Source organism: Pieris rapae, chromosome 23 (assembly GCF_905147795.1).
Source record: "Pieris rapae chromosome 23, ilPieRapa1.1, whole genome shotgun sequence".
In the NCBI taxonomy this organism is placed as follows: domain Eukaryota; kingdom Metazoa; phylum Arthropoda; class Insecta; order Lepidoptera; family Pieridae; genus Pieris; species Pieris rapae.
Window position 1 is genome coordinate 1,164,244 of NC_059531.1, and position 27,854 is coordinate 1,192,097.

The window sequence follows — 27,854 nt, forward strand, 5'->3', positions numbered from 1 at the left end:
ATTTATGTTGACACATATATCAAAATCGTATAGAAACTACTACACCAAACAGTATGTACATTTTTAGTGCGTATCTACGATACGCGACAAACTGATATCAAAAGAGGAAAGATATCCAGTGTAGTAGTATTACATATTAGTAATATCTACCAATATAGAACTAAACAGTTCAAATTTTAATGAGGAAGTTTGTATCAAGGAAAATCATAATCATTCATACAGACAATATACATAAGAATTATAATTTTAAGTTAATTAAGACTGGATAAAACCTGTATAGAATTTTTTTTCACAAGAATTAAATTTACAATTTACATGCCAAAAAGTATGTGATTTACAAAATTGTCCTATAAATATAAATACCAGTCATAAAAATGTTTGGTAAATATCTGCACAAGCAATGAAATGTGCATATAATAAATAAAACTAGCGATTATTGCTTCACTGAAGCTATTAAAACACTTGAAGAAGCTTATGTAATATGTATTTATAATATTTTAAAATATACCCAAACAATGCAGATATCACCTAGAAAGTAACAAATAAAAGACTGAATAAAACAGTATTAAATTTTATTCACATATTGACTAGCCGGAAAAAATAATCTGAAACGGTAAGCATATGATTTGCTTGAATTTTTCTTGATCATAATGAACCATAGACAAATATTGCAAAAATATACTAATGTCAATAGCATTGTGATATGCATTAACCGATACAGCCTTAGAAAACTTAGTTTCAGTCCAAAACTGGAAAAACAAATTAATATGATTAAGTTGGAAATGTATTTGTGTTTCATTCAATATATGCAAGTTGATACATAAGTCTGGCAAGCAATACCAAGTACCTGTAAAGTTTTATAATAATAATTAATACATATTATTGAAAATGGTATATAGAACTGGGCTTACTCTCTATTGGCAAAGTCTTCAATATTTGAAACAAGGGATTCATTTGATTGCTGTGAATCAGGCAGTAATGCAAAATCCTTATCAAATTGTTCTTGTAAACAACAAATCCGTTCCATAATGAATAGTAGTAGTATAGCCCAAAAATATTCAAACTCAAACACTGTATCACTCATTTTTTGCCTTCTACCATAATAATATGATATCCGAATTTGGTCTTAATGGGAGGGTCAGTGTACACTGGATTTGTTACGGAAGAAATTGGTAAAGCAAATGCTGCATCCTGGAATGGTCCCACCATAGAACCGCGCGTCATCCAACCCAAATCTCCACCTTGACGCGCTTTATCCTCACTATATGCAGCAGCTACATCAGGAAACTTTTGACCGGCTTTCAATTTTTCTAGGGCCTCTAAACATTTCGACTGTTTCTCGCACAATATATGACGGACTTTGACAGCGGTGCCACCTTTTTTTTCTTTCCCGCCAGATTCTAAATTTAAAACAAGAACATGTTGAAAAATAACTAATAGGAATGTGAATTATAAGTTTTATTTAAAACACGTTTATATCCAAAGTAAACAAAACATCAAGCAATTATAACCTTTTGAATCGCCGCCGGATTTCGATCCACCTTTAGCTGCTGCGTTACCCTTCCCGCCTTTTTCAGGTTGCTTTTTAGGAGGCATTCTTACTACTTTGTATCTTATCTAAAAAGGAACACAAAACAAAGTTTTTATTAATAAGTTTAATTTTAAGCAGTGCGTATCAGTGTTTTGAATTTTGATAAAATGTTTTGACATTGTTGTTTACTTTACATTAGAATGTCAATGTCATAAGTCATTCCATTTCAACTTACCGTTAACTGCCTTAGAACATAACGGATTACAGGTAAAACAAACAAGACTAAGAAAAATAAGCAAATTATTAAATAAATTTATAAATATTTCTAAATTTGGTAATAAAATACATTGTGTTCTTTATTTTTAATTTTAAGGAAAATTAGTAAATTAGTAAACAATAAAATTTTACGCATAATTTATGTTTTCCTGTAATAATTCGACAAGACTGCATATTCTTCCCGGTAACACGTCAACGTTTGCGGTTACCAGTTTACTTTGCTGATTAAAACTAACAGGGATCACGCGATGATTTTGTTATTGTCACATAAGTTGGGTTAAATTTTGCGTTACAAACATATCTATTTATAACTCTTATCATATAAAAAGCTATAAGTACCTACATAAAATAACTAGATTTTTCGTCAAATCAGCAGTTTAATTTTCTGCGGAATTCAGTTGGCCTTTCAAACACTTCTATTAGAATGCTATTCTTCATAAATAAAAACAGGAAATTCGAAAATTTATATATTTTTTTTTTAATTAGAAATTAAATTTACATTATGTTGCGTGTTTATATTTCCTGTGTAAACCTTTATTTATAAATTCTATTATAAATTATAAAAAGAAGAATTTCCATCTAAAGTTCTAATATGTAACTACGAAACGAATACATCAACCAATAGCATGTATTTTTACTGGATCTTCCTTTCTCACTCTCTCTCTCTCTCTTTCTCTTTTCTTCAACAGAAACGCTACACATCTTCGTGACGTTTCATCCGTAAAAATCTTACCCTCATAAATTATACCCTAACGGAGTTTTACTTTAAAAATAATAAATACATATATAAAAAAGTTTAGTATTGTCTTATATTAACATAACTTTTACACATTTAAAGAAAACACTTTTTTACGGATTATAGTTATGTATTATTGTATTTAAACTTATAATTATTTAAACGCAGGCTGTAAAGCACGCGAAACGTCGGTTTAAATTTAAAATTATGTCTAAATAATTATAAGTTTGAATACAATAATACAGACATAACTATAATCCGTAAAAAAGTGTTTTCTTTATAAAAAAGTTTGTTCCCTGTGTGAAACTTTCAGCATTTCCTTGGTTGCGAGACTTATTCGTCGTGGGAAGCAATTTAAAAAGCTCCGGTTCAATCAGGCACCGGTGACCCCAGAGCTTTTTAAATTTTCAACTAGCTTTGTGCTTTTGAACCCAAAGGCCCAAAAGTCTCATTTGACTTTTTTTTATAGAACAGAGCGCAAACGGGCAGGAGGCTCACCTAGTGTTAAGTGATACCGCCGCCCATGGACACTCTCGATGCTAGAGGGCTCGCGAGTGCGTTGCCGGCTATTTAAGAATTGGTACGCTCTTTTCTTGAAGGACCCTAAGTCGAATTGGTTCGGAAATACTTCAGTGGGCAGATGGTTCAACAAATAGGTGGTGCGCGGCAAAAACTGCCTTGAAAAACGCGCTGTTGTGGCGAACGCCGAGGTGATACGGGTTGAATTTCGTATTCTGCCTCGACGTCCGATGATGAAACTCAGCTGCAGGTATAAATCCGAACAACTCCTCTGAACACTCTCCATGGTAAATGCGGTGGAAGATAATTTTAATTTCATTTTTGTGTGGTAATTCCATATATATGTCATATGTGTACGCGGTTTAACCCGCTGAGGCATCAGAACATGGAACTCGTTTTCACAAGGAAAAACCTAAACTTATTTATATAATTGCAAGCTAATACTCATGCCAGTCGCATCCAAGATGGGAGTGCTAACACAGTATCTGTTCCTGGCGTGTTTAATTAACATTTCATACGCTCTGTATTTATCGTCACACGATTCAAAATATGCGGTAAGTTTAGTTTATGTATTAATATTGATTGAATTGTTTTTTTATACTCCAATCTATATTAATTCAGCGTTATAATCGAGAATATGCAAATATTGCAGCTGTTTTTCTTCGCCATTTTTTTGTTAGCAAGATCTTTAAGATACTTTAATGTCTTCTTTGACATAGAAAGAAAGTTCCTTTGGTACTTCAAAGGACAAGCTCAGACGACTGTATTTTTTTATCATTTCTTTATTAGCTACATAATATTCTAAAAAACTTACATGACAATAGTTTTTACTAGTAAAAAAAATACCTAATAAAAATACTAACTTCTTTGCTACTACTACAAAAATGTATTGATTTATTACTAAATATTAATAAATGAATAAGTATGGGCTTATTTACTTAATTATATTAATACATCATATACTATCGTTATGCATGTGTCATCTAAAGTAGATATGTGTTGCTTGTATCTTTTCTAAAATATGTATATTATGACAATTGTGGTAAGCATAAATGTTACCCACGTTATAAAATTACATTACCAATTTTAGATTTTTGTTTTACATGGTGGATTAGGTATTAGATAGGCACTTAATCATGCTTTATTACGTTTTATTAGATTCTTAAGTTTATATTTTTACTAGTAATTTTTTGTTTTATAAAATATGTAGTTGTTTTTATTTTGTGATTTTTTTAGCGAACAGTGTGCCAAGCGTTGGCAAGCTGTTTATCAATAAACTAATTAATTAATTAAAATTGATCAGCTCACCGAATATATCAAGCTATTAATAAGTAGTAGTAAAATATGACGTTTATATTATGTTAATTCATAAATAAGATATATTTATTTCCTAAATATTTAAACATCATGCGTTTTACTTTTCATTATGATATTTTAATGTAAATTGTCAATTATCTTTTCAAAAAATGTTTAATTGTCAACAGTCAATACATAATTTGGTCTACAGACGTCAGATATGTCTTACGATTTGATTTAATTTTTTTATTATCGGTTTTGATCATTGTATGATGTCAGCCACTTAATTAAACTATTTTAAGCAATAAACGTTCCGAATGGGTAACCCCCTATGATTTAAATTATACTAAAACAAGTTTTTGATTTATGATGCGGACCATCGAGCTGCATTTAGCTTTGAATAATCAGAATTTGTTTTTTTTTTAATTATTGGGGTTTCTTTTACTAAGAGAAGAAATTTTGTTTATATGATTTTGAAATTAAGAACTATCATTTTCATTACAATATTAAATAAAATTACTTACTGATTTTTAATTTAACTTAACTTTCCTATTATTACGACATAATGTTAATGCTTGTATTATGTGACATAATAAAATTAACGACATTTGCATGCCGATTTATATATGGCGGATTGTGCGGATTATTATAATAATTGTAATTTGTATCTAATTGTACCAGTATCTTAGCAAATAAACGATATCATTTCCAAATTAATTTTACCAAATAATCATAAAATTTAATACAACAGTTTAAATTCAAATAAAGAGCGATATATATTTGTATATGTTCTGTCTGTCACCATCGTAATAATATTCCTGCAAAATGAGTGATATTACGTTCTAGACATTCCAAAATTACCATCGTAATGTTCGTTTTTTTTTAATGGAATCTCGCTGTTGACCTTAAGGGCCTTTACAGCTCAGCACGAGCTGTTTTGGCGAGCATAGCTGAGCCTGAAAGGGTGGGGTTCCCGCGAATCGCGTAGGGGCGTCTCCTGTGAGACAGACCTCGGCTTGGGCCGTCGCGGGGGGGTCAATCGCCTGAAGGGCAGGACTGAAGCTCACTGGAGTGAGCTAAGTACGAAGTAAAGGTCCTCGCCTACCCCGGCGAAGGCGGATTTTTACCCTAGTCTGATGTTTATTGCTACTGTTATTATGTATAAACAGTAAAAGTTGTATATGTTTAAACAGTAAAAGAAATGGGCTTTATTTTCAGGGTTACTTAATCAAGTTCGGTTACATGAGAAGATCTAGCCTCAGTCGTCATGGCGGCAACACAAATGTGGACGATGACGACTTCAGGAACGCTCTGAGAAACTTCCAGAACTACGTTCAAATTCCTGCATCAGGTAGGATTACTAATAGAAGTATCGTTTAAGGATTTTGTCAATGTCATTTGTCAAGCGTTGTATTGCCAACGAACTTATTTTAATATTTATTAAATTAGGGGGACCCTTATCACTTAGTGTGTAAAAATACGAAATATATAAAACATATATGTGAATGGGAAATCACTTAAATAAAATACCAATAAAAGTTTAGTATGTCAAATATATAATTCAAGGGGAAGGTTATTAGGTTTTTAAAGGCAAGGTGATTTTATAGCGTGGGCGAGTATCTAGATCATAAGTTTAACACCAATTCTAATTTACTTAAATTTCCTATTATTACGACATTATGTGACATAATAAAATTAATGACATTTGCATGCCAATTTATATATGGCGGATTGTGAGGATTTTTATAATTAATGTATCTAATTAAAAAAATATGTCAGCAAATAAACGATTACATTTCAAAAATAATATTTAAGATAAACATAGACAAACTTATTACGTTTTCAATTGCCTTTTAACAAGTTGATGTTTTGTGAAGCACTTAAATGTTTCTTTAAATGACAATTGTCAAAGTCCTATTCGTCACCACAGAACCCAATTTTTTAAATTTGTCAAGTATTGGCTGTATTTAAAGATTCATAATTTCGAGATATCACACAGGTGAAAGATATTTTACATAAAGACATTTTAAACTTTTATTTTCATTAAACTAAACTAACTAACCACAGCCAAGTCTGTTCTTGTGTGTAGTACTGTAGTTATCTCTGGGCAAGTTACACTCACTCGCTTGTTCTGCCTGCCTTAGTTTTCTACAGGGCCGGATTTAGAGGTCTGGAGGCCTCGGGGCAACAAATGAGTGGAGGCCCCTGGCCGGAATTATTTTCAATAAAATAAACAATTATTTTTAGGCTAGTTTTTCAATCATTGTGAAACCAAGTAGATTATTTTAGTATGTAACAAACATATAAAAATATAAATACAGGTAAATTATTTTTGTCAATACTTAAGAATAATATACAATTGTACATTAAAAAAATATAAAAAAAAGTGTTCACTAGTTGGAATTTAAAACTTTATTTATTACTTTAAAACGATTTTGTTTGAAGTCTATTGTGGTGCTCTCCCCCTAAATCCTACCCTGGTCTTCTATATATATAGAGAACTAAGAATGATTAGAATTTAGCACTCCGGAAAATGCTCTGATTTCATCATCTCCTATCAAACTCAGCACATCAAGAAGCACGCTTGTTGTTGACACTTAGTGCCGCTCTCCACGATTTGCATCGACCCCGAGGGCGTCGGCCCTTCCGAGTATAACAAATACAAATTCTTAAAAAATCGGCAACACACTCGCGACCCCTCTGGCATTGAGAGTGTCCATGGGCGGCGGTATCTCTTAACATTCACACAAATAAAAATCACAAATTTGTATAGTAACTTTTTTTAATTCCGTTCACAGGTCAGCTGGATGATGCTACCAAAAACATGATGACCCGCGACAGATGTCAGGCAAAAGATACAGCCGTTGGTATGAGAAGAAGGAGATATACAACTATTGGTAAAGTACTTCAACGCCATCTTTGGCTTTCTTTATTTTCCGCCATTTTGTAAAATTTAAGATATTTAACAAGCAACTTGATTGCCCCCAACCTTTCAACTTAATTTCGTGTACCCCAGACCCCATCATCCCATTACTCTTTCAGAAGAACGTGTTTTGCCCAAAAGTTACCGATATCCAGAGTATTTTGATAAACGAGCTAGGACATTCTTAGTTGCTCCATTCACGATTAATTCTATTTTGTATGTATTAATGAATGTATGTATTTTCTCTTCGTGTTTGTTGTGTGTCTATAAGTGCTTATCACATTAAAAAACATATTATATGTTTCTTGTACCAATGGGGCAGTGTGCCGAGCGTTGGCAAGCATTAACAAAGGGGCACAGATATTTAAAATTTATTAGATGATAGAAATATAAATGCTATACGACGTAAAAGGCACGAAACTTACTTTAATAACAATTAAAAATAGGGTACTCCTATTGTACCAAAGGAAGAAAGAACTAATTATTTTAACCTGTATAAGGGGGCGTTTAAATTACTAAACATTCTCAGGGTTAACTCAGGTCAGTAACTATAGGGTACTTGAAGCGTCTCCATCTTCCACTATTAAACAATTATATCGCCTGGTGACCAATACTCAACAGCAGGCGATTGGTTTAAGTTTAATACCCATAGTGAAAAATATAGTAGGAGAAAATTAATTATATAGAAAAAAATGTTGTGGTTGTACCACGACTCGCCGGTATACTTCTATCACTCCTTGATGCCCCCTGTCTCCAGTCCCACTCGCAGCCGGCATTCGAGGGCGTTGCCAAGTAAGGTAGATGTTTGGTCATTGTGCAGGCAAGAGCACGTTGGAGATTTCCTTTGCTTTTTCCCATCATCTTTGCTTACATCTACTAACCCTCTACCCACCCTGATGACTCTCGTCTATCGACGCTCTTGATGTACTGCTTGATGAACTTATTGTTATTTTACAGGAAACTGGCCGAAGAAGCATCTCACATACAAAATCACGAAGTATTCATCGAAAATAAGCCAACAGGAAGTGGATTCTATAATTTTCCTCGCATTTTCCGTTTGGTCCGATCCATCTGGTATTACAGTCACGAAGCGAAAGGGTGGACGCACTGATATGGAGGTCAGGTAAGATTGTCATGATTTATTAATTAACACTTCGTTGCATTACATAAAAGAAAAAAAAATATTAAACATAATTTAATGAAAAGCAACTGGCGGCCTTATCGCTTTCGAGCGATTTCTTCCAGACAACCACTGTGAGAAAAAAAGAAAAAACATGGATTAAATTACATAAGGTAGGCAAGAAGTGCAAAAATACATATTACAAATACAATAAGAAGGAAAAAACATGATCTGTGTTGGTATATCTTATAATCAGGCTGTGGGAATATATTTGGGCTGGCGAACTCGAATAGAAAGAAAGCACAACTAAATACTAGCAGGATAACTTGGTCGAGAGAAGGAATAGTTACCCTGTAAGCTAAAGCCCCTTGCGGGATGTTGGTATGAGAACGTTATGTGGCACTCTGTGTACTGCTGTAAACTGTAAACCTACCCAAGACGCCATCTTCTGAGAAGCTGGTCCGGAGCTTTTCCGTCCAAGACACTTTTTATTCCAGAGGAATTGTGTTTCCTCCTGCACGTCTGAAGATGATTAAGATTAAGTAAAATTAAAAAACAGCGCGAATCCTTTCTATCAAAATCTATTATACATTTTCGATCGAAGTCAGACTTAGCACCAAATCTCTTTTCTGAATCTAAAGGCCTGTATTCACTTTGATTAGTGCGAGTGCAAGTGATTAGTGATGAGTAGGAGAAAACAAGTGTGGACAATTAATAAATCAAAGTGAATACAGGCCTTTACCCTGGTGTAATAGTTTGAAGATTAATAATAAGTACCTGGATGGCCGAGCCTTGCTCGGTATTTTTATTTTTTTATAAATTGTGTTTTTGGAAATTATATATAAGTACGAATGGAATTACATACTAATAAAATGATGAAATATGAACAATATAGATTATATATGCTGATATAGATTTAATGTTGTTGTGTCGTTAAAGCAATTTATTGCGAAAAAAAATAGTATTATTATTCGCCGATAGATGTCAGGAAGATACATTTTTCAGTTTGAATTGGGACTTCTCAAACACCACCTTTTTGTTATTTTCTATCATTTATTCCTAGCTAGATCGATTTATCGCTCCCGAAACCCCCCGTATACTAAATTTCATGAAAATCGTTGGAGCCGATCCCGAGATTCCAATTACATATATATATATATATATATATCGCTCGTTTAAAGATATAACATATTCAGTGGCGCTACAACCATTTTATATCTGCACCTCTGACTACAACTAGTCCAGCACTGCACTGATGTTAGAAACATACTTTATAGAGTTATTTATCTTGCAGATTCGATACCATCGCACCAAGAGCAGACGCCCACATCTATGGAAACACAGTAAGATTTTTCATTCTTTAATAAGTTAACATCAGGTGAGCCTCCTGCCCATTTGCCCCCTGTTCTATAAAAAAAATTCCAATTTTTTCTAAATTACTTTTGATTACAGAACAGCCGACACAAAACAACTGTCATCACATTGAACGACGCCATCGACTGGTCGCAAGACTTCAGCACTGGTTTACCCAATTTATTCCAAGTAAGTTTGAACTTTATCCACTGTAAATAGAAATCACTATCGATCTCGAAGCTTCTTTCAATAGAGAAAAAAATAATCAATCTATCAATCAATCAATGAAATGCAGACTCCCAACGGAGATTCATAATTAATTTTTTAACTTTCAAACGCAACAAAACGATTAGATACCTCGTATATCTTATCTTATATATATTTGTGGTATGTTTTAAAAATGTTTAATTAAGTTTGGACACAAATATGTGTAGGTGATACGAAGTTCGCGAGTTTATCTAGTGATATATAAAATAGAACGAATACTAGAGTGGCGGAGAGTTTCTTGCCAGTTCTTCTTGCGCGCTCTACGATTTCAAACTTGTAGTAAATGTAAATTTAGAATTTAAAAAAAATACTTTACTTGGAATGGCCCAGAGAAAAAAAAAGAACGCACACCAGAAACCTGGGAAGATGAAACAAAAATAACGGTGAAAGACTTGAAATAGCGAAGATGAGAGACAAGTTTATGATGTCTATTACGTATGCAGACATGTAAAAACCATATTTATAAACGTGTTATGTAAAAAACTTGCTTTAATTAATTCTAAATTACGTCTGATTCATTGACGTCATTTGCAATTTTGCCTTATTTTTGCCTTAAAACGGGACATTGGTTTCAATCAGTAAGTAGTCTAACTAATGTATATAAATATTGTAAATTCTATTTTAAAAGAGTAAGTGTGGAGTTTCTTCATTCTTCTCCACATGAAACCTTTTGGAAGGGGCAACTAGAAACACCTTTATATTTTATTTTACGTTCAAAAGTGCAATTTTATGTGGTCTAATTGTAATAAATGATTTGATTGATTGATTGATTCATGAATTTATTTGATCTATTTGGTCCAAGGAAAATAGCAAAAATTTCTTGGTGCCAGAGGACGCGTTAATTTCTCTAAATTCCTATTTTCTACTCTCATGTAATAAACATGAACTTTCAGACAGCATCACACGAAGTCGGGCACGCTTTAGGATTGGGGCACACAGAAGTAGTTGGTGCCATGATGTACCCAGTATATGACCTGGGTATCAAAATATTCGGCCTGCACGACGATGACAAGCAGGGAATAGAGGTATGTGTCTATTAAGTACTTAAACAAAAAGAGAAGCCGCAATTGCTTTTCTGCACTTCCTTTTGATACTGGCTACGTAGTAGAAAAAAAATATACTTTGAAATTTTAAATGCCAAAATATGAAAATCGTTTTCATGCATTTTAATTTTCTTTTTAGTCTCTAAAGTCTAAAGTATTTCTGAAAGACCAGCGTGGCGGTTAAATATTATTCTCATTTTCTACGCGCCATTTAGATTTTAGTGTCCTACTGTCAAACTATATTGACGCAACAGTATTGTCAACATAAAACAGTAATTTAGCAAAGCTGCGACCTTAAACGACTCTTCGGACACAGACTAAAAATCTGTATTTAGGTACTACATTTAGGGCCTGTTTCACAATGTATGGATAAAGTGCGAAATAGCCAATTTATGTGTTGCATAGGCAACACATAAATTATTCGAAAGATAAAAGTTCCAAATAAGATACTTCGAATTTCATGACGTATAGCGCTATCTGACAATCGTGAAACGGAAAAATACTATTTATCCTACCAATAACCAATAGGTAAATAGCGTATTTGAAACTTATCCGGACATTGTGAAACAGGCCCTTATAGTAAAAACTTAGACTTAAATCTTTGTCATTCGAATGTAATAAATGAATTCTAACAAATTGGTTGCAATGTGATTACGATTCTAACAAAATTCCAAAAATGTATTAAGTTTTTTTTTTAGGATATCTATAACAACGTAAAATCCGTATCTTACCCGGGAAGATTTATCTACAAGAAGAACAGGAACAATATGGAGTCATCATTTAACAAATTAAAAGAACGTATAACAAACTCATTTGGACCCACCGACTTCGAAAACCTCAATTTGCCAACGGAGTTCTTCGAGAATGGCTTCTAAAGATCTAAATTAAAAATACCCAACAAATTTAATTTACATATTTCTGTAACATTTGATTGCATTTATTTAGAAATATATTGATGAATATAATATAAAAAAGCCTTTTATTTCCTAAAAATTAATTTTACATATAATTTTTACATTATCTTTAAACGCTTAACTACTTAATTGATCTTAATACCTACTTATTCTTATTTATTTTCTATATTATTTACCTATAACTATTTGATTTACTATTATTAATATAATATTTACTATTATTATTAGCTAGCTTGGTTAGATTTTAGATACCTAAATAATATAATTTGTAGGAACCCCATTACAGGGTGAAGGATCCAAAGATGCCCATTTGTCTCTGTCCTGTGCAGTCTGTTTCCAGTTTGGGCTGGCTACTTTTTTTATCTCGTCGACCCAGCGACTCTTATTGATGACATTGATGAATATAATATGTGGCTCTATTATTAAACACTTGCTTCAACTTAAACAATCATTATCGAAGTTCCTTTTCATCCATTTCCTTTAACAAAAGTTTCTTCATGCAAACTACTAGTACGACAGTTATCAAATTTACTCGTGTCTTTTGAAGGTGAGGGATAACTGAGAATAATAATTAATTGAAGTTTTCATCATCTAGTAGCGCCATCTATGTGTCAGTCTACGAACTTTTCAGATCTCTTTTGAAGGTTAGGGATAACTAAGAATAATAATTACATAATTGAAGTTTTCATCATCTAGTAGCGCCATCTATGAGTCAGTCTACGAACTTTTCAGGCTATCTGTTATAACATAAATATAAAAGCAACTCTTACGTCATAACTAAAGACAGATTCTATTCTAGTGAGTATTCTTTGACTCAAAAAGATACATTAGTTTTATTTACGTAAAATAATAATAATAAAAACCCTTTTAAATCACAAAATATAGGTACCCAAAATGTTAAGTTACTTAATTAACAGAAGACAAAATTTGTTATTAAAGTGAAACTTTTATTACATCGTCTCAAACTTTTTGGTCTGTGTGGCGCATGTCGCGTGACGGTCGGCCGCGGAGTAGGGATAAAGTGAGAAGCGCTTAATATATAAATGTAAATAAAATTTATAACACGGTCATAGCAGCCAAGGACAACATGGCAGCGCCTGACCGTGTAGTTACTATTATTCATTTGTGCCAGTGCTCCACGCTATTTCGTTTGTTTTTGTCAGTGTTTCTTTATTTAATATGTGTATAAAATCTTAATAATTGTTAAGTATTATGTACGTCGTACTCCCAAAGACACAGAGTTCAATAAAAGTATTCGTTGGAGACTAGGTCTACTTTTATTATTTCCCATTATAATTCAAGTTTTCCAAGTTTAAAATAAAGATTGATAAAGCGATTTCTCTACCCTTAATGGAATGTTATTATTTTAATTTTTGAAGTGAAACTTCTTTAGAATCGTAATTTCAAACCGGATGCAACGGAACGAACGGACGAAATAGCATCGTTTTGTCAGTAAAATAAAAAGACAGTATTTAATATAAATTTATTATAAATTACACATTACTTGTTCCCAGTACAATTTTACTATTGACTAACGATATTTATTCAACAAGATAAAAATTGGTATTATGTACTGTATGTGCTAACACATTTTATATCACTTTTAACCTAAATTTGTTTAAATAATTTTATGGTAACGAGACCTTTAAGCTTAATTTAAATAGATATAATTATTTCAACACTCAAAGTCAGCGCCTATTAGTACTAATATTAGTACTAATAGGCGCAGAATGTTTGTAATCTGTGGCAAATGACTCTTCTACTTATCTGTGGCGTGGACCGTTTCGCGCGCTTTTAATGTTCAAATAACGTAAAATGCTGGGCCAGCTAAAGTTTAACGTAAATAACTTTATTATAATATACATAGCTTAGCAATGTTTTACTTAAGTTATAAACTATTGTAAATAATCGACTAGACTTGTATTTAAACTATTTGACATCAATTGTTAACATTTTATTTTTTGGCACTTTAATACACACATTTTATAAGTAAATTATACATATACTAATAATAAATAAGTACACACACACAATCTTTCCGTTATACGTTTACGAATATAAACATTTCATAAAACGTTTGACTTTTCACTCTTTAATACGTCAATTAAGTTTTTGTTTATTTATTTATGAAGTCTACAACATCATACATATTACTAAATCTACTGATAATTTTATAAAATCTTATATCTAATATGTATGACAATACATGTAAACATAAGTTATGCTAAAAAAAAATACAAAATTAAAAACATAAACAAAATACGATAATTACATAATAAAATAAAATCAAAGTTTTTGTTAGCGTCACAACCTGTCTCGCTCGCACTTATAGGACTTATGGAGGGGAGTAGTGATGTGCGTAAGAATTGTTTGTACTACACACAGAAGTTAACTAGGCATCTCGCTGTAATGACGTCATAGAAATACTAACTGCATAAAAAATTCAAGGTAATCTATAAGGCCGCGACACTCGCGATAGTAGGTATCTGTGATTATAATATCAATAAAGAGTTTAAATGTAGGTATATGTTTCCATAGCTTAATAAAACAAATATAATTTAAGATTATTCTTTAATAAAATGACAATTTACTGATCGCACTGTCATGTCAAAGGCGAGAGCGGTAGGCGGTGGGGTGAGGTGGGAGGGGAAGCACATACAGCTGCTTCTAAGACCTATTATGTAATTACACACTTTATTCATTCATTCACTCACTGACTCACTCATTCACTCACTAACACATTTGCACCCATACACACATGCACTCAGGCGTGATGATAACAGTTATAGTGTAATTATTTTAAGGAATTATATATATAGAATTAAGTTTGTTAATGGAAGAGCTGGGAACCCTGACACAGGTATTTTTTACTTAAAAAGGTTTCCAAATCTTACAAATAGGAATGAAAATGTACTAAAAATGAATAAACACTTTTTATTATGTACACCGCGCAGGTGCCAAGTTGACTTCTGCGTGTAATTGGCAGTCATTACCTACACCACATACCACATGACATCTTAAGTAATTAATAGTTAATTAATAATAAAAAGTCAGAGTGCGTGCGCAGATAAGTATCGATAATGCGTCAACTTTAGTCATTAGATTTATATATCAACAACTTGGAACCCGATGAAGGCATATATCAACGCCATGGCACACATTTCCACTAAAACAGGCAAAGCCGTGTGCAGCCCTTGTCAGCGATACAGTTCCCGTTCGTTCCTTCGCGAATCGCGCCACAGACTAGAATAATGTAACAGCGGAAGTAACGCACCGCCTAATAACAGAGCACCAAACGTCGTCTTGTGAAATAACCTACGAAAAAAGAGATTAAAGCGAAACTAGAGAGCGCTAAGTATGACTTAGACATGTCAAAAATATGTTATTTGGAATCTTAAAAACACAATTTTATTGGCAAGTTGCAAAGTATGACTTTGACATTTCAAATTAAATTTTTGACATATCTAAGTCGTAGTTAACGTTATTTGTAACCGTAAAAAAAACACAATTTTATTGGCAAGTTGCTAAGTATGACTTTGACATTTCAAATTAAATTTTTGACATATCTAAGTCGTAGTTAACGTTATTTGTAACCGTAAAAAAAACACAATTTTATTGGCAAGTTGCTAAGTATGACTTCTTTATGTCAAAATATCAAAATGATATCGCTTTACAGCTGATGTTAAGTGAGATTAATAACGCCTTTCGTCAAAACTTTGGATTTGACATACCGAAGTCATACTTAGCGCTTTCTTACACCTGATATTCAGTGACTTAACTAAGTATGACTTGTGACAAAAATTTATGGTAACCCTATTGTACTCACATAAGTCAAAATATTATAAAATATTTATAGTGATAATAACTGGCAACACACAGTAAAAACTATAAATAATAACTCACCAAGGTATTGATATGACGAAAAGTGTGTATGAGAACGACAAAACTAAATTGACCCACAGCCGGGTACAACGGCGCAAGTTACTTGAGACCAACTTACATTGGAGAACTGAAATAATTTAAATACGTTAATAATATTTATTTATATTATCATTAGCATGTATACAGTGTGTAAAAAGTGTGAATATAGATATACAAATACATGGAGAGATCATAATCTTAATATATATAAATCTCGTGTCACAATGTTTGTCCTCAATGGACTCCTAAACAACTTAACCGATTATAATAAAATTCGCACACCATGTGCATTTCGATCCAACTTAAGATATATGATAGTTTAAATCTCAAATTATAGTCTCAATTTTATTTTATTGCAATTTATTTGTTTATTATTTGATACAATTCTAATAGATGGGGCTGTGTTAAAAGTACCAATGTTTCACATAAGTTCTCCTCCCGTTTCCCTTGAATAGTTTATTACTAAATACATGTAATATCACAAAAACCTTAGCCACAGCAACGCATGGCCGAGTCTGCTAGTATGATATATATTATACTGGTACTTTAATCATCTGTTAAGTTACACCGCCGCCCATGGACACTCAATGCCAGAGCGCTCGCGAGTGCTTTGCCGGCCTTTTAAGAACTGGTATATTGGTTGTTTTTCGTTATATATGTCAGCTGTAGGAATACGTAATATATATATATTTTTACTTACACAATGTCAACCATTCCGGATGCAAGGTCATGGCGGAAGCGAAGACCTGTATGAATCCCAATATTCTATACTTCCATGTGTGTGTGTTTGCATCCTTTTTCTCCAGACTATAAAGCTGCTTTAAGCTATACGAGCCCTTTCGTAATAACGAAATGGGGTCCGCGTAGGGAAAGTTCGTTGGACTGTATGGTTGGAGAGTACCACTCTCTACCACTCCCACGACTGTATACTAAAAAATTGTTTTTTATAAAATTTTTTTTGGTACAAAGAGATGTATATAATCAAATTGTCTATAAAACAAATTTCATAGACTTGTCTAAAAAGCAAACGTCTCATAATCGTCTATGACATAAACGTCATATGCTTGTATATGAACCAAATGTTACATAATTGACTATGAAGCAAACTTCATAGACCTGTCTATGAAGTGAATTTTATAGGCTTGTCTATGAAGCAAAAGTTACATAATTGTCCGACGCAAACATCACATAATTGTCTATGATGCAAACGTCATAGACTTGTCTATGACACAAATGTCATAGACTTGTCTATGAACCAAATGTCACATAATTGTCTATTAAGCAAACTAGGTCTATGAAGTGAAGCAAACTAGGTCTATGAAGTGAAGCAAACGTCACATAATGTTATAGGAAGGAAATTTCACATAACTGTCTATGAAGCAAACGTCACATAATGTTATAGGAAGCAAATTTCACATAATTGTCTATGAAGGAAACGTTACATAATTGTCTATGAAGCAAACTTCATAGACGTGTCAGAGCAATAGACGTTACTGTCAGCTGTCATGAACGTATACTTACAATATCGTCCTCCCGTCCCGCGTAGGAGAAGTGGATTCGTAAATCACCAATTTCATGATCCAATGCGCTATTCCCGTGATAATAGAATCCCGAATGGAGTTTAATATCACTTCTTTCCGGCCTCGAATCAGACCAAATCTCATAATAATCGTTCACTTTTCTTTTCACATCTACACCTGGAAAAATAATAATGTTGGTCCTGTGGCTGACATCCCTGAGGTGAGATCGGTACACCAATGGACTTTCCGATGCGCATTTAATGGACGGAAAGCTAGCACTCCCTTCCCTGAGGTCGTAGGTTCGATCCCCGGTTGTGCAGCAATGTTCTTTACAGAAAACATCGTGAGGAAACCGGCTTTCCTTAGACCCAAAAGTCGATGTGTCAGGCACAGGAGGTTGACAAATTAGCATAAAACAGAAATCTGAGGCCCAGACCCCGACAGACTCAAATTCAAACAAGTACCAGGATCTTTCTGATTCAAAGAGTGCAAAGTACCAATACTGTTTCTTAAATTATATATTTTTGACATTATAGTATTGGCTTAGAACTGTATTGCATTGTATTGTATTTTATTCTAAACTAGATTTTTTTAAAACAATACCGCAGAGTATTTGCGTCAGTCTGCTGCATTTTTTTACGAATATCGAGATATTATGTTAACAAAGAACTATTTACCTAAAAACATCCATCCAATCTTTACATTATCCGCTACATGCGTTTCACTGAACATCGGCATGGAAGTAGGATTATGGTGACCAGGTCTGATGTAGAACAGAGCGGAATCAACGACGTAATCCTTCCATTCCTTGCGGTACCAGTATGTCTTCTGTGATTCGTCTGCATGTTCGCTTATAAAGTTATCCGTTTCCCTGAAATTGGTCATAATCAAGTCAGACTTAGAAAACTGTTGCATGGAGAAGGTTACTTGGATAAAAAATGGCAAGAGAAATAAAGTTAATTTGGCAAAAAATTGGCAAGGGAATAAATTCAATGAAAAGTTTTTTTTTTGGTTAGTCACAAGTTCACAATGGCCCGGAAATAGATTTGCCAATAAATAAATATGCCATACAAAGGGTAACACAATTTCACTTTTTTCAAGGCTAGTTAAATCAGTAAATCTGAATAAAAATTTAAATAAATATTTACAATACCGCTATATAAATTGTAAAACCTTTAATGTATACACTACTCCATATTCTAGAGGCACTAAGCCTTTAAAACGATAAACACTCCATTTGAAAAGTTATAGCAGAAAGCATTAAAAGGTCTGTAACATCTCAGGTAATTAAATGGTGTTATTGCCATTAAGTAACATCTAGGCTAGATGTTAATTTAATTCAGACTGAATATAAATTTAATTAAATACTTACGTAGTTTCTTCAATCCACTGATACATTTGTACTCTTTTTCTGAGCTTGACAGCTTGGACTTGTATATTGTAATCTGGTTCAGATATTGGCTCTAATATTCTTATAGGTCCTATGACATGTACAACTTGACCCTCATACCTCTTTGGATCATCATTTGAATGAACATCAATAGTCTCTGCTGCTGATACAAGTTCTTCTAGCATCAGGTTGTTTTGAATTGCATGGCCCTAAAATAATTTTCAATGTTAATTATATATCTACTTGTTACTTACATATTACACAGTTTATTGTATTTATGACTATCTCCTGTGTTGTGATATTGATGTAACCAAAGTGTTATTATATAGTTTCTAGATTACTACAAGCATATACAAATCTAGATATTAAAACATCACTTATAAGAAACTTAGAAATGCTTGAAGACTGATTGTATGTGCAAATTATAAAAATATAATGTACCTACTTTAAAAAATCCCCAACTTCTTTTAAAGCAAATTAATTATTTTTAACAGTCTCACGATAAGAAAAGATCTTCATTTGTATTTTGTTAACATACCTCAGCCCAAACTAAAAAATAAGTAACTCCACAAAATAATATACAACTCATTAAAGTCGTAAGCCAAGTTTGTTTAAAATGATTACTAACAGCTGACCAATCCATCTGTAATAACAAATTATTCTTTAAAAAGTGCGCTTTATGATAATTCATAAGACAAAAATAGCAGTAAAAGTAGTACTTAATTAAAATAAAATTTAATTATATTTACAATCTTTTATTTTCTATCATTTTTTTTATTATCTAGGTACCTTTAAATTATGGCGCTGTACTTATAAAAATATATTTCAATTAATTCTTATTTATTTCTTAAGATTATTGGTTATTTCAGAATGAAATATACCAAATATAATATATTCAATACACTATAAAGACATTGTAGATACCGGCTTACTGCTAAAACATAAATTCCTGAATAGAATTGTACATTAAACATAGTACATACTCATCTTATGGCTAGTAAGTCAATTCGATGACAACTGACAGCAGTCAGCTATCAAATTGAATTAATCAAATGTGTAGTTTATTTATATTCAGAGTATGTGGGCTATTCATGAAATTATATATTCTAATAAGTAATCTGTGTGTGAAGTTGTTAATTTTTATTTAAACTGTGCCGGGTGCCCTCTGGAGTCTGGGCAAGTGATAAAATAGTAAACAAATGAAGAATGTCGAGATTAAAATTAAAAATAATTAAATAAGTAAGCATTAAAACAAATACTGTGTGCAAATACCTAATCAAATTTATTAAGTAATAACCAGTATAACTCTTGTTTATGCCAAATTTTATTATATTAATCTTCTATGCTAAGGTAACCTCTTGGATGTTATCCAATAATTATACATTTATACAAGTTTTAGTTCTCATTTAGTCTAAAACCATTTTTAAAGTGATTATAAAATGATATCAAAAAAGAGTGTTATTTACTTTGCCAAAACCTCGTCAAGACTACTTATATCTAATATTGATAAAAGATATTACTCTCAAATTAATGATGTTCCATTTCTAAACTTCTACAAAAATATCATGGGTAAGTGGTTCTAAGCGCATTTTGTTTGATTAATTGTAGTTATTTAAATATTATCAGAAACATGAAGGACAATAAATATAACTTATAAAAAGTTAATAGTGGCAGACTAGACTCCATCAGATGGTTTTCATCACTAATAAAACATAATTATAAATATATGTATCCCAAGTTATGCTATAGCTATATTTAATTTTCTAGCAGGTATTTGACTGGAAAACCTGTGTACAAAACAATTAATAACAAAAAAATTAAAAACGACACACTAACATTTGAATTTTAGAGAAAATATTTTAACTAATTTTGAAACTGTATTGAGAAACGAAAGTAAAAAGAAGTATTCCATAAAATTGTATATATCTAATAATTTTTAGACTACCAATTCACATTTTATATAAAAAAGTAATTTAATATTACAATTTTATTACAGGTGAATCGATTCCTGAAAAAAAACTAGAAGAATTGAAGAAAACTGAGCCAAATCTATCAAAAATCACTTCAGATACTTTAAAGATCTCTCTAGGTGTATTAAAAAAATTTGATATCACACCAGAGGAGGCATGTCTCAACCCTCACTTGCTATGCATAAACATAATATCTCTGGACAATTATGGAGAGATACTCAAAGAATGTGGGTTTATTAAAATTTTACCTATACATTTAATAAGGTATTTTTGTGTTAGTTTTAGTATAAAATTTTATAGAATCAAGGTTCACCTACTGACTTGTTTAGGCTATTGCCTATCGCGGAATGTGGTTAAAAAGTGTATTAAGAATATCCATAGCGCAAAATCACCTACATCATGAGCACACATACACACCATCACGTACACACCCACACTTTTACACCATCATACAACACACAACACAACCAAATTAGGCTTAGTTAAATAAATTGAATCACAATTAGTTAAATGTATTGAATACTTTTTGTTTGTTTGTGTCCTTTTGTAAATCTTTGAACCTTTTTGTAGTAAAATGTATGATGTATTTCATCTTTGGCTATATTTTCAGTGTATTTGTTTTTAATTATATATAATACTAGCGGATCCGACAGACGTTGTCCTGTCTACACGTCTTTAATTTCAAAATTTCAATTTTTAATAAGCCATTTTGATGAAAATTATTATTCAAATGTTATGACAATATCTAACGATCCAGCACATGGTCACACACGATATAACACAATGATAACAAAACTTTTTTTAAATTTCGGGACAGACTAAAATTATAATTCGAATATTATTTAAAATTTGACACTGCGATGGTAGCGCCGTCTGTCGGATCCAATGTAAAACATTCCAAAATCAACAACAACTAATAAATTGAAAATTAATTAAAAAAACATTGTCCTGCGGACAAAATTGTGAATCTAAACCATTCCCAGATCCCCTTGAACACACACAAAAAATTTCGTCTAAATCGGTCCAGTCGTTTAGGAGGAGTTCAGTCACATACACACGCACACAAGAAATATATAGATTAAGATATGTTAGCTGTAGGATTACGAAATAAATAACTAAATAGTATTTCATGTTTCTGTAAATAATTGTGTCAATCAATATTTTAATGGTTATAAACATGTTGAGTATATTTTAGCAATAGTGGTCAGGGAAACACTGCTACGTGAAATTGACAGATTAATTATTGCCTATAAAAGTATTAACATAAATAGGCAATAATTAAACATAGAATAACTTGAAAATAATATTATAGTAAGATCTTTTATATAGAATCATTTTGACAGTTTCAATTCAAATACATAATATGTCAGTATATAACATGTATATAAATATTTTCAGATACAATACCACAGTGAAGTCTCGTACAGTATCACAATTGAAAAAGGATGGTCTTATTAAAGAAGCAGCTAATCTTGAGGAGACTCTCTTGGACATATTTCAGGAATGGCCTATTATTGAGAAGTCATTGCAACAATTCTCCGATTCCACTACTAATATATGTAAGTTGTACTACCTGCTTTAACTCCCATAGAATAGATTTTGATTACCATTTAAATTATTTGCCTGAAAATTTAAAAATAAGTGAACTCAAATATTGCAAAAATAAAATAAATAAATCAGTGGCGCTACAACCTCTTTAGGTCTTGACCTCAGATTTCTGAATCTGTTTCATGATAATTTTTAAGTCTAAAAGGCAAGTAGGTGATCAGCCTCCAGTGCCTGACACACATCGTCGAATTTTTGTGTCTAAGACATGTCGGTTTCCTCACGATGTTTGCCTTCACCGTTCGAGCAAATGTTAAATGTGCACATAGAAAAGTCCATTGGTGCACAGCCCGGGATCGAACCTACGACTTCAGGTATGAGAGTCGCACGCTGAACCCACTAGGCCAACACTGGTCAAAAATAAAATATCGCTGTCATTCAAGTTTGACGTTCTAGTCTGTGTATTTAATTATTTCAGTAACAATAAGAATGAGTGTATTGGAACGATATTTGCAATGGCGTCTCTCAATAACATCGGACGATTTCGCCAAATATTGCAAACACTACTTACCCTTGAAACACAGACCGATGAATGACATTCGCCAATCATTGGAATTGGCCGAGAATGTAATAAAACTGGATAGGAATTGTATTATAAGGAATGGGTGTATCATATCATCAGATCCTGTTAATACGCAATTAATTTTGGAGAATGTGAAGTCATTGGCTGGTATAGATATAAAGGAAGCGATAAAAATGGTACCCGCGCTTTTGAAAAATAATTATAAAGCGCTATTGGAAATCAAGGATTTGTTAAAGGTAAGTGTTAATTAATCCCAGAAGAGATGAATGTACCTAAAACAAACAAACAAAAATATATTTATTCATATAGGTAAACAAGTAAACTTATGAAAGTCAAAAAATTAAATTAATTGTGAATTTAAATTAAATTAAATTTAAATTTATGTGAAAACATTTACTGTGAGTTCTCAAATCAAGGGCGTAGAACGGAAGAGAAGAACTGGCAATAAACTCCGCCATACTCTGCGCCATAGTCTTGATTTGTGATTTTTTGTACGTTAACATAATATTATGTCTTTTTCCGTCTAATTGTATTTATTTTGTGATGAAAAGAGATAGTGGGTTAGTTATAGTGATATTCTGGCAACAGTTTAACAGACTGTTCGTTATATTGCGTTACTATATATATAAGATTAGAAATACTTTTTTATTCACGGCCATTAAAAATTACTAAAGTAATACACAGATCATACATCGCCATATTGCCTGTCAATAGAAGCATTTGTTTAAATTATGACATTTATTTAAACCCCTCTCAACCCTGTATTCAGTTAATGGGTGAAAAAGTAATTTCAAATTATACAACCAAACCGCCATTTTGTCTGACAATAGGTAATGTTTAAATTTTGACATTTATTTAAACCCCACATAACCTTAAATTCATTTAATGGGTGAAAATTTTACTTTTTATACAAATATGCTTACGTTCTTCCGAAATATATCCTTTTAATTCATTCTTGACGAATCCTTTAAGCTCTCTGCAGTGATGCATTGGAATTCCATACCCATCTTCTCTTCCTTTAAATCTTTACTGTAAAAAACATTGCCTGTCCACATAATATCCCTAACTTTCATACTAACCGATATGAGACTAATCAGAAATTATTGTAATTTCATGCGAATTTTTTTATTTTAGTTGTTTGATTTCTCTAAATAACTATTTGTATAATGTATAAGTTTTGCACTTCTTCCTTACCTCATCAAATTGTTTCTTTTCATAGTTGCCTGGAAAATATCGCTTGAAAGCGATGGCAACTTGCCAGTTGCGCTCCTTTTTATTTAATTATGTCAATTATACTATATTTCTGCATCGAAAAATAAAATAAATATACAATTTAATGTGTTTATACTATTGTACTTTAGGAATATCAAATATCTGAAGACGCCCAAAGACGATGTTTGCGTGTGTATTGTATGAACCCGGATTCAGTAAGAGAAAGACTAGAAGATCTTGGAGGAATGAAGGAATACAAAATACTTTCTTCTAATCCTAGGGTAAGTTAGTATTAGAGATGTTTTTTATTAAAATATTTGTATCAGTCATTAGTTTTGTGAGGGATTTTAATGGTGGTAGGCTTAGATGTTCAAAAAGCGTCTGCAGACGGCCATATCGGGACAATGATGGTGGATGATGATTCTCTAGTAGTTCGAATTGGTAGTAGCAGTAGGGTTGATAGTAAAATTAGGGTACGATTTGTCTACACACAAGTTGTCTAGGGTACTCCCAACTACTTACCCGATATTGTCCGGTCGTAAAATCAGAGGATGTAAGGACCGTACGTAGACGCTTTAAGGGTGAAATTCACTATGTGGAACCATTCCACTCAAGTATATACAATTCTTAGGGTCCTTTAACAAAATAACGTACTAAAAGTTAAACGGCCGGCACTTGCGAGCCCTCTGGCATTGAGTGTCCATGGGCGGCGATATCACTTAACATCAGATGAGCCTGCCTGCCCGTTTGCAAAAAAATATGGCAATATTAAAAGTGGTTCTAAATAATATAAAACAGCATTTAATTTTTTTTTACTTATATTTATAGATATTGTCTATGGTAGTGCACCAAAGGAAAGTTTTGAATCGTCTACTAAAAATCCAATCAGCGAAGAAACAATGTTTTAGTCTCAATAGTCTTATTTCGTCGCGGAATATATTCAATTCGTAAGTATTGAAATCAACATTTTACAGACATACTAAACAAAATACATTTTGCTCGCACGAAACAAACGACGCATTGTCCCGTAACGCTCATTGTACGCTTACGCCGCATCTATCTCTCTCACTCGATTGGCCTAACCGTCCGAGAAGATTCACTCCTTTGTATTCATACAAAAAAAAAACAAACATATTTATTCATATAGGTAACATAATGTACACTTATGAACATCAAAATATACTTTAAATGAATCTAAATTTATATTTACTGCCAGTTCTCAAATCAAGGGCGTAGAACGGAAGAGAAGAACTGGCAATAAACTCTCCGCCACTCTTTTCAATCGGCAAGTTTTTTATTACACAATGTTTGTAAGGAACTGCAACCTTTACACCATGTTCCGTATGACATCTTGAGTAATAAACAATAATAAAATAAATTAAAAACAAAGATTTGTCCTCTATCAGTAGGAGGCATGGTGAAATAGGAACACGCACATAAATACTCGTGAGAACAACACGCAAAAACGTAGTATAACAAAATATATATATCTTCTATCGTGTCACGGGGTTAGTAACCGAACTCCTCCGAAACGGCTCGACCGATTCTCATGAAATTTTGTGTGCGTATTGGGTAGGTCTGAGAATCGAACAACATCTATTTTTCATCCCCCTAAATGTTAAGGGTGGTCCACCCCTAAAAATTTTTATTTATTTTTTAGACAAAATTTTTCGTTTCTATTTTTTTACGATACACCATACAAAAATACATGCAACCCTAAATTTTCATCCCTTATGTTTTTTTTGTTAATTATAAACTTTAATTTTTTGGCACAAAAACATGGCAAAACAACGTTTGCCGAGTCAGCTAGTAATATAATATAAATATAGTGATTATACAATAAAAATATTACATTTTATTAATAACGTATGCATTCATTCTATCAATGTTTTGTTATGACTATAGTTCCTAAACAGAGTTTACTTTTAACACGTCATGTCAGGCACAGATGCCTGACATAACAATAATTATGAAACAGATATTTTTGGTAGTACCGCCACTTTTTATATTTTTAGATATATGACCAGCTTTGGAAGCAAAGTATGTAGTCGAGACATCGCCATATTGATTCTAACAACTCTGAATGGAAATAATCAGAAATGGCTAATAAATAACTTAAGACGACACAAATATTGGCTACATACAGCTTTAAATGTAATATATGAAAATATATGTATGTTGAAACGTGATTTCAATGATGAAGTTATTTTGGAAAATTGTCATTTACTTTTGTATCCTGGGTGAGTTGGATACACTATTTTCCGATAAATGCCGCTAATTTTTCACAGTTTAAACGAATTTAATTTTAGGAAACGCCTAGGGTTGTCATCTTTTTTTGCAAATGAAATACATTGGTAATTTTTTTATTAAAAAAAAAATTATAAAAAAAAATATATATACAGTCAAAATAAAAAATATACAGTCAAAATCTGTTATAACGACATTGAAGGGACTACTCATATTTAGTCGTTATAACCGATAGTCGTAATAGCCGATAACACATTAATTAAGAACCTAATACAGAAGAATTCAGCCGGGACCATTGATGTTGGTCAATATAACCGGTATGTTGTTCTAAACGATGTCGTCGAAAACGGTTTTGACTGTATTTTTACTTTATAACGAGTAGCAACATCAATTCAGCACCTATCGATAAACAAAATGTTTATAAAATTGATCAGTTTGTTGAAGTTTGTTCATGTAATTTACTCATGTGTTTTCGAAAAAGGCGGGAAATTTCTACAGTCTATTATATTCTCTATGGCATAATCTGTGGATGATTTTTAATTACAGATCGGAAATAGCGAAACACATTGGCAGCTTTCAAAAAATGCGCAAAGGTCTAACAGAAAAGACCACAGATAATTATAATAGTTTAAATCATATAAAACTTACCGACAGTCAGGTGTTGAGTCTGGTTTTATATGAAATTGAGAAAAACTACCATTTCAGCGGGGATGGTATATGGACGAACCAGGATGGATCAAGAGAGCAGAATATGAATAAGAAAATCCAAATGAAATAAAAAATTACTACTACTACTACTACTATGTGTGAGAAAATTGATATGTCTCAGACTCAAAATCGTGTGTCAGGCACAGAATGTATTTGCAATCTGTAGCCACGAATGGTGTTTTGTAAATTATTTATGTAAATAAAACATTCTATAAGCACAAATTTTTATTTAACTTAGATTTATATTGCTTTATAAAGGTATAAATCATACGATAATTTTGTCCCTGTAAAAATAAAAGAAATTTAAGGGACATCTTAATATCTACTAAAAAAATGTTATCTCTTTCTTAATATTTCAAATGCTAATAGAACAGAAAGAGACAAACAGTATTAAATATGTACAACATTGAAAGCATAGGTTTTTATGCATGTAAAATGTATTTCTAACTTAATAAATCACTTAAGAACTATAACTGTAAAAAAATATTCAAGTTGTGTATTTTACAATAAAATACGTTTTTTTATAACGCTATAATATAAAATAACACTTAATTACTTTTTGGCACATAATTCACGTTTTAAAATATTAATTTACCTTAAAAATTGTTTTGAATACTATGTTAAATAAAATGCATAATTTCTTTGGCTCTGCGGTTAGGATTTAGTTAAAAAAGGAATTGATTTAAGAATTGCTCATTTAAAGAGATGTTTGGTTATTAGTCAACACCACTACCACAGTCATTCAATCCTTGCGATTTCTTCAACAATGAACTATGAAGA

The 27,854-nt window shown here is 32.1% G+C and overlaps 4 protein-coding genes across 7 annotated transcripts; 2 read left to right on the forward strand and 2 right to left on the reverse strand.

The window, feature by feature from the left end:
* Positions 1 to 555: 555 nt before the first annotated feature.
* On the reverse strand, positions 556 to 1,698 carry LOC111003146 (peptidyl-prolyl cis-trans isomerase NIMA-interacting 4). The gene is made up of 2 exons (XM_022273515.2): positions 1,512 to 1,698; positions 556 to 1,400 (listed from the first exon to the last, which is right to left on the reverse strand). The coding sequence occupies exons 1-2, from the start codon at positions 1,594 to 1,596 to the stop codon at positions 1,081 to 1,083; spliced, it is 405 nt and encodes a 134-aa protein (XP_022129207.1). The 5' UTR covers positions 1,597 to 1,698; the 3' UTR covers positions 556 to 1,080.
* Positions 1,699 to 3,485: 1,787 nt separating this feature from the next.
* On the forward strand, positions 3,486 to 12,001 carry LOC111003136 (matrix metalloproteinase-19). The gene is made up of 8 exons (XM_022273501.2): positions 3,486 to 3,616; positions 5,577 to 5,709; positions 7,157 to 7,255; positions 8,239 to 8,404; positions 9,696 to 9,744; positions 9,854 to 9,943; positions 10,915 to 11,046; positions 11,763 to 12,001. The coding sequence occupies exons 1-8, from the start codon at positions 3,509 to 3,511 to the stop codon at positions 11,937 to 11,939; spliced, it is 954 nt and encodes a 317-aa protein (XP_022129193.2). The 5' UTR covers positions 3,486 to 3,508; the 3' UTR covers positions 11,940 to 12,001.
* A 1,443-nt stretch (positions 12,002 to 13,444) lies between these two features.
* LOC111003137 (transmembrane protein 43 homolog) lies at positions 13,445 to 19,766 on the reverse strand. Of its 2 annotated transcripts, none has more exons than XM_045633544.1 (8): positions 19,734 to 19,766; positions 19,348 to 19,452; positions 18,792 to 19,018; positions 18,097 to 18,290; positions 17,421 to 17,596; positions 16,600 to 16,828; positions 15,882 to 15,987; positions 13,445 to 15,293 (listed from the first exon to the last, which is right to left on the reverse strand). In XM_045633544.1, the coding sequence occupies exons 2-8, from the start codon at positions 19,450 to 19,452 to the stop codon at positions 15,176 to 15,178; spliced, it is 1,155 nt and encodes a 384-aa protein (XP_045489500.1). In that variant the 5' UTR covers positions 19,734 to 19,766; the 3' UTR covers positions 13,445 to 15,175. The 2 variants fall into 2 exon arrangements, with proteins under 2 accessions (XP_045489500.1, XP_022129194.2); XM_022273502.2 differs by having other exon boundaries at positions 19,599 to 19,766.
* A 191-nt stretch (positions 19,767 to 19,957) lies between these two features.
* On the forward strand, positions 19,958 to 27,296 carry LOC111003144 (transcription termination factor 5, mitochondrial). Of its 3 annotated transcripts, none has more exons than XM_022273512.2 (8): positions 19,958 to 20,378; positions 20,806 to 21,043; positions 22,178 to 22,338; positions 22,803 to 23,143; positions 24,269 to 24,400; positions 24,948 to 25,066; positions 26,135 to 26,359; positions 26,913 to 27,296. In XM_022273512.2, the coding sequence occupies exons 1-8, from the start codon at positions 20,249 to 20,251 to the stop codon at positions 27,142 to 27,144; spliced, it is 1,578 nt and encodes a 525-aa protein (XP_022129204.2). In that variant the 5' UTR covers positions 19,958 to 20,248; the 3' UTR covers positions 27,145 to 27,296. The 3 variants fall into 3 exon arrangements, with proteins under 3 accessions (XP_022129204.2, XP_022129205.2, XP_045489496.1); XM_022273513.2 differs by having other exon boundaries at positions 20,806 to 21,006; XM_045633540.1 differs by lacking the exon at positions 26,135 to 26,359.
* The last annotated feature ends 558 nt before the right edge of the window (positions 27,297 to 27,854 follow it).

Bases quoted from the DNA above. Each gene is read 5' to 3' on its own strand.
- LOC111003136 (XM_022273501.2), top strand. From the start codon at position 3,509: ATGCCAGTCGCATCCAAGATGGGAGTGCTAACACAGTATCTGTTCCTG. The intron at 7,256-8,238 runs GTAAAGTACTTC...GTTATTTTACAG, and splicing joins AAGGAGATATACAACTATTG to GAAACTGGCCGAAGAAGCAT. The intron at 11,047-11,762 runs GTATGTGTCTAT...TTTTTTTTTTAG, and splicing joins ATGACAAGCAGGGAATAGAG to GATATCTATAACAACGTAAA.
- LOC111003144 (XM_022273512.2), top strand. From the start codon at position 20,249: ATGATATCAAAAAAGAGTGTTATTTACTTTGCCAAAACCTCGTCAAGA. The intron at 20,379-20,805 runs GTAAGTGGTTCT...ATTTTATTACAG, and splicing joins CTTCTACAAAAATATCATGG to GTGAATCGATTCCTGAAAAA. The intron at 23,144-24,268 runs GTAAGTGTTAAT...ATTGTACTTTAG, and splicing joins AAATCAAGGATTTGTTAAAG to GAATATCAAATATCTGAAGA.
- LOC111003137 (XM_045633544.1), bottom strand. From the start codon at position 19,452: ATGGATTGGTCAGCTGTTAGTAATCATTTTAAACAAACTTGGCTTACG. The intron at 19,019-19,347 runs GTATGTTAACAA...AAATTATTTTAG, and splicing joins ATTTTTTAGTTTGGGCTGAG to GGCCATGCAATTCAAAACAA. The intron at 15,294-15,881 runs GTGAGTTATTAT...CTTTTTTCGTAG, and splicing joins TTCGTCATATCAATACCTTG to GTTATTTCACAAGACGACGT.
- LOC111003146 (XM_022273515.2), bottom strand. From the start codon at position 1,596: ATGCCTCCTAAAAAGCAACCTGAAAAAGGCGGGAAGGGTAACGCAGCA. The intron at 1,401-1,511 runs GTTATAATTGCT...TTTTAAATTTAG, and splicing joins ATCCGGCGGCGATTCAAAAG to AATCTGGCGGGAAAGAAAAA.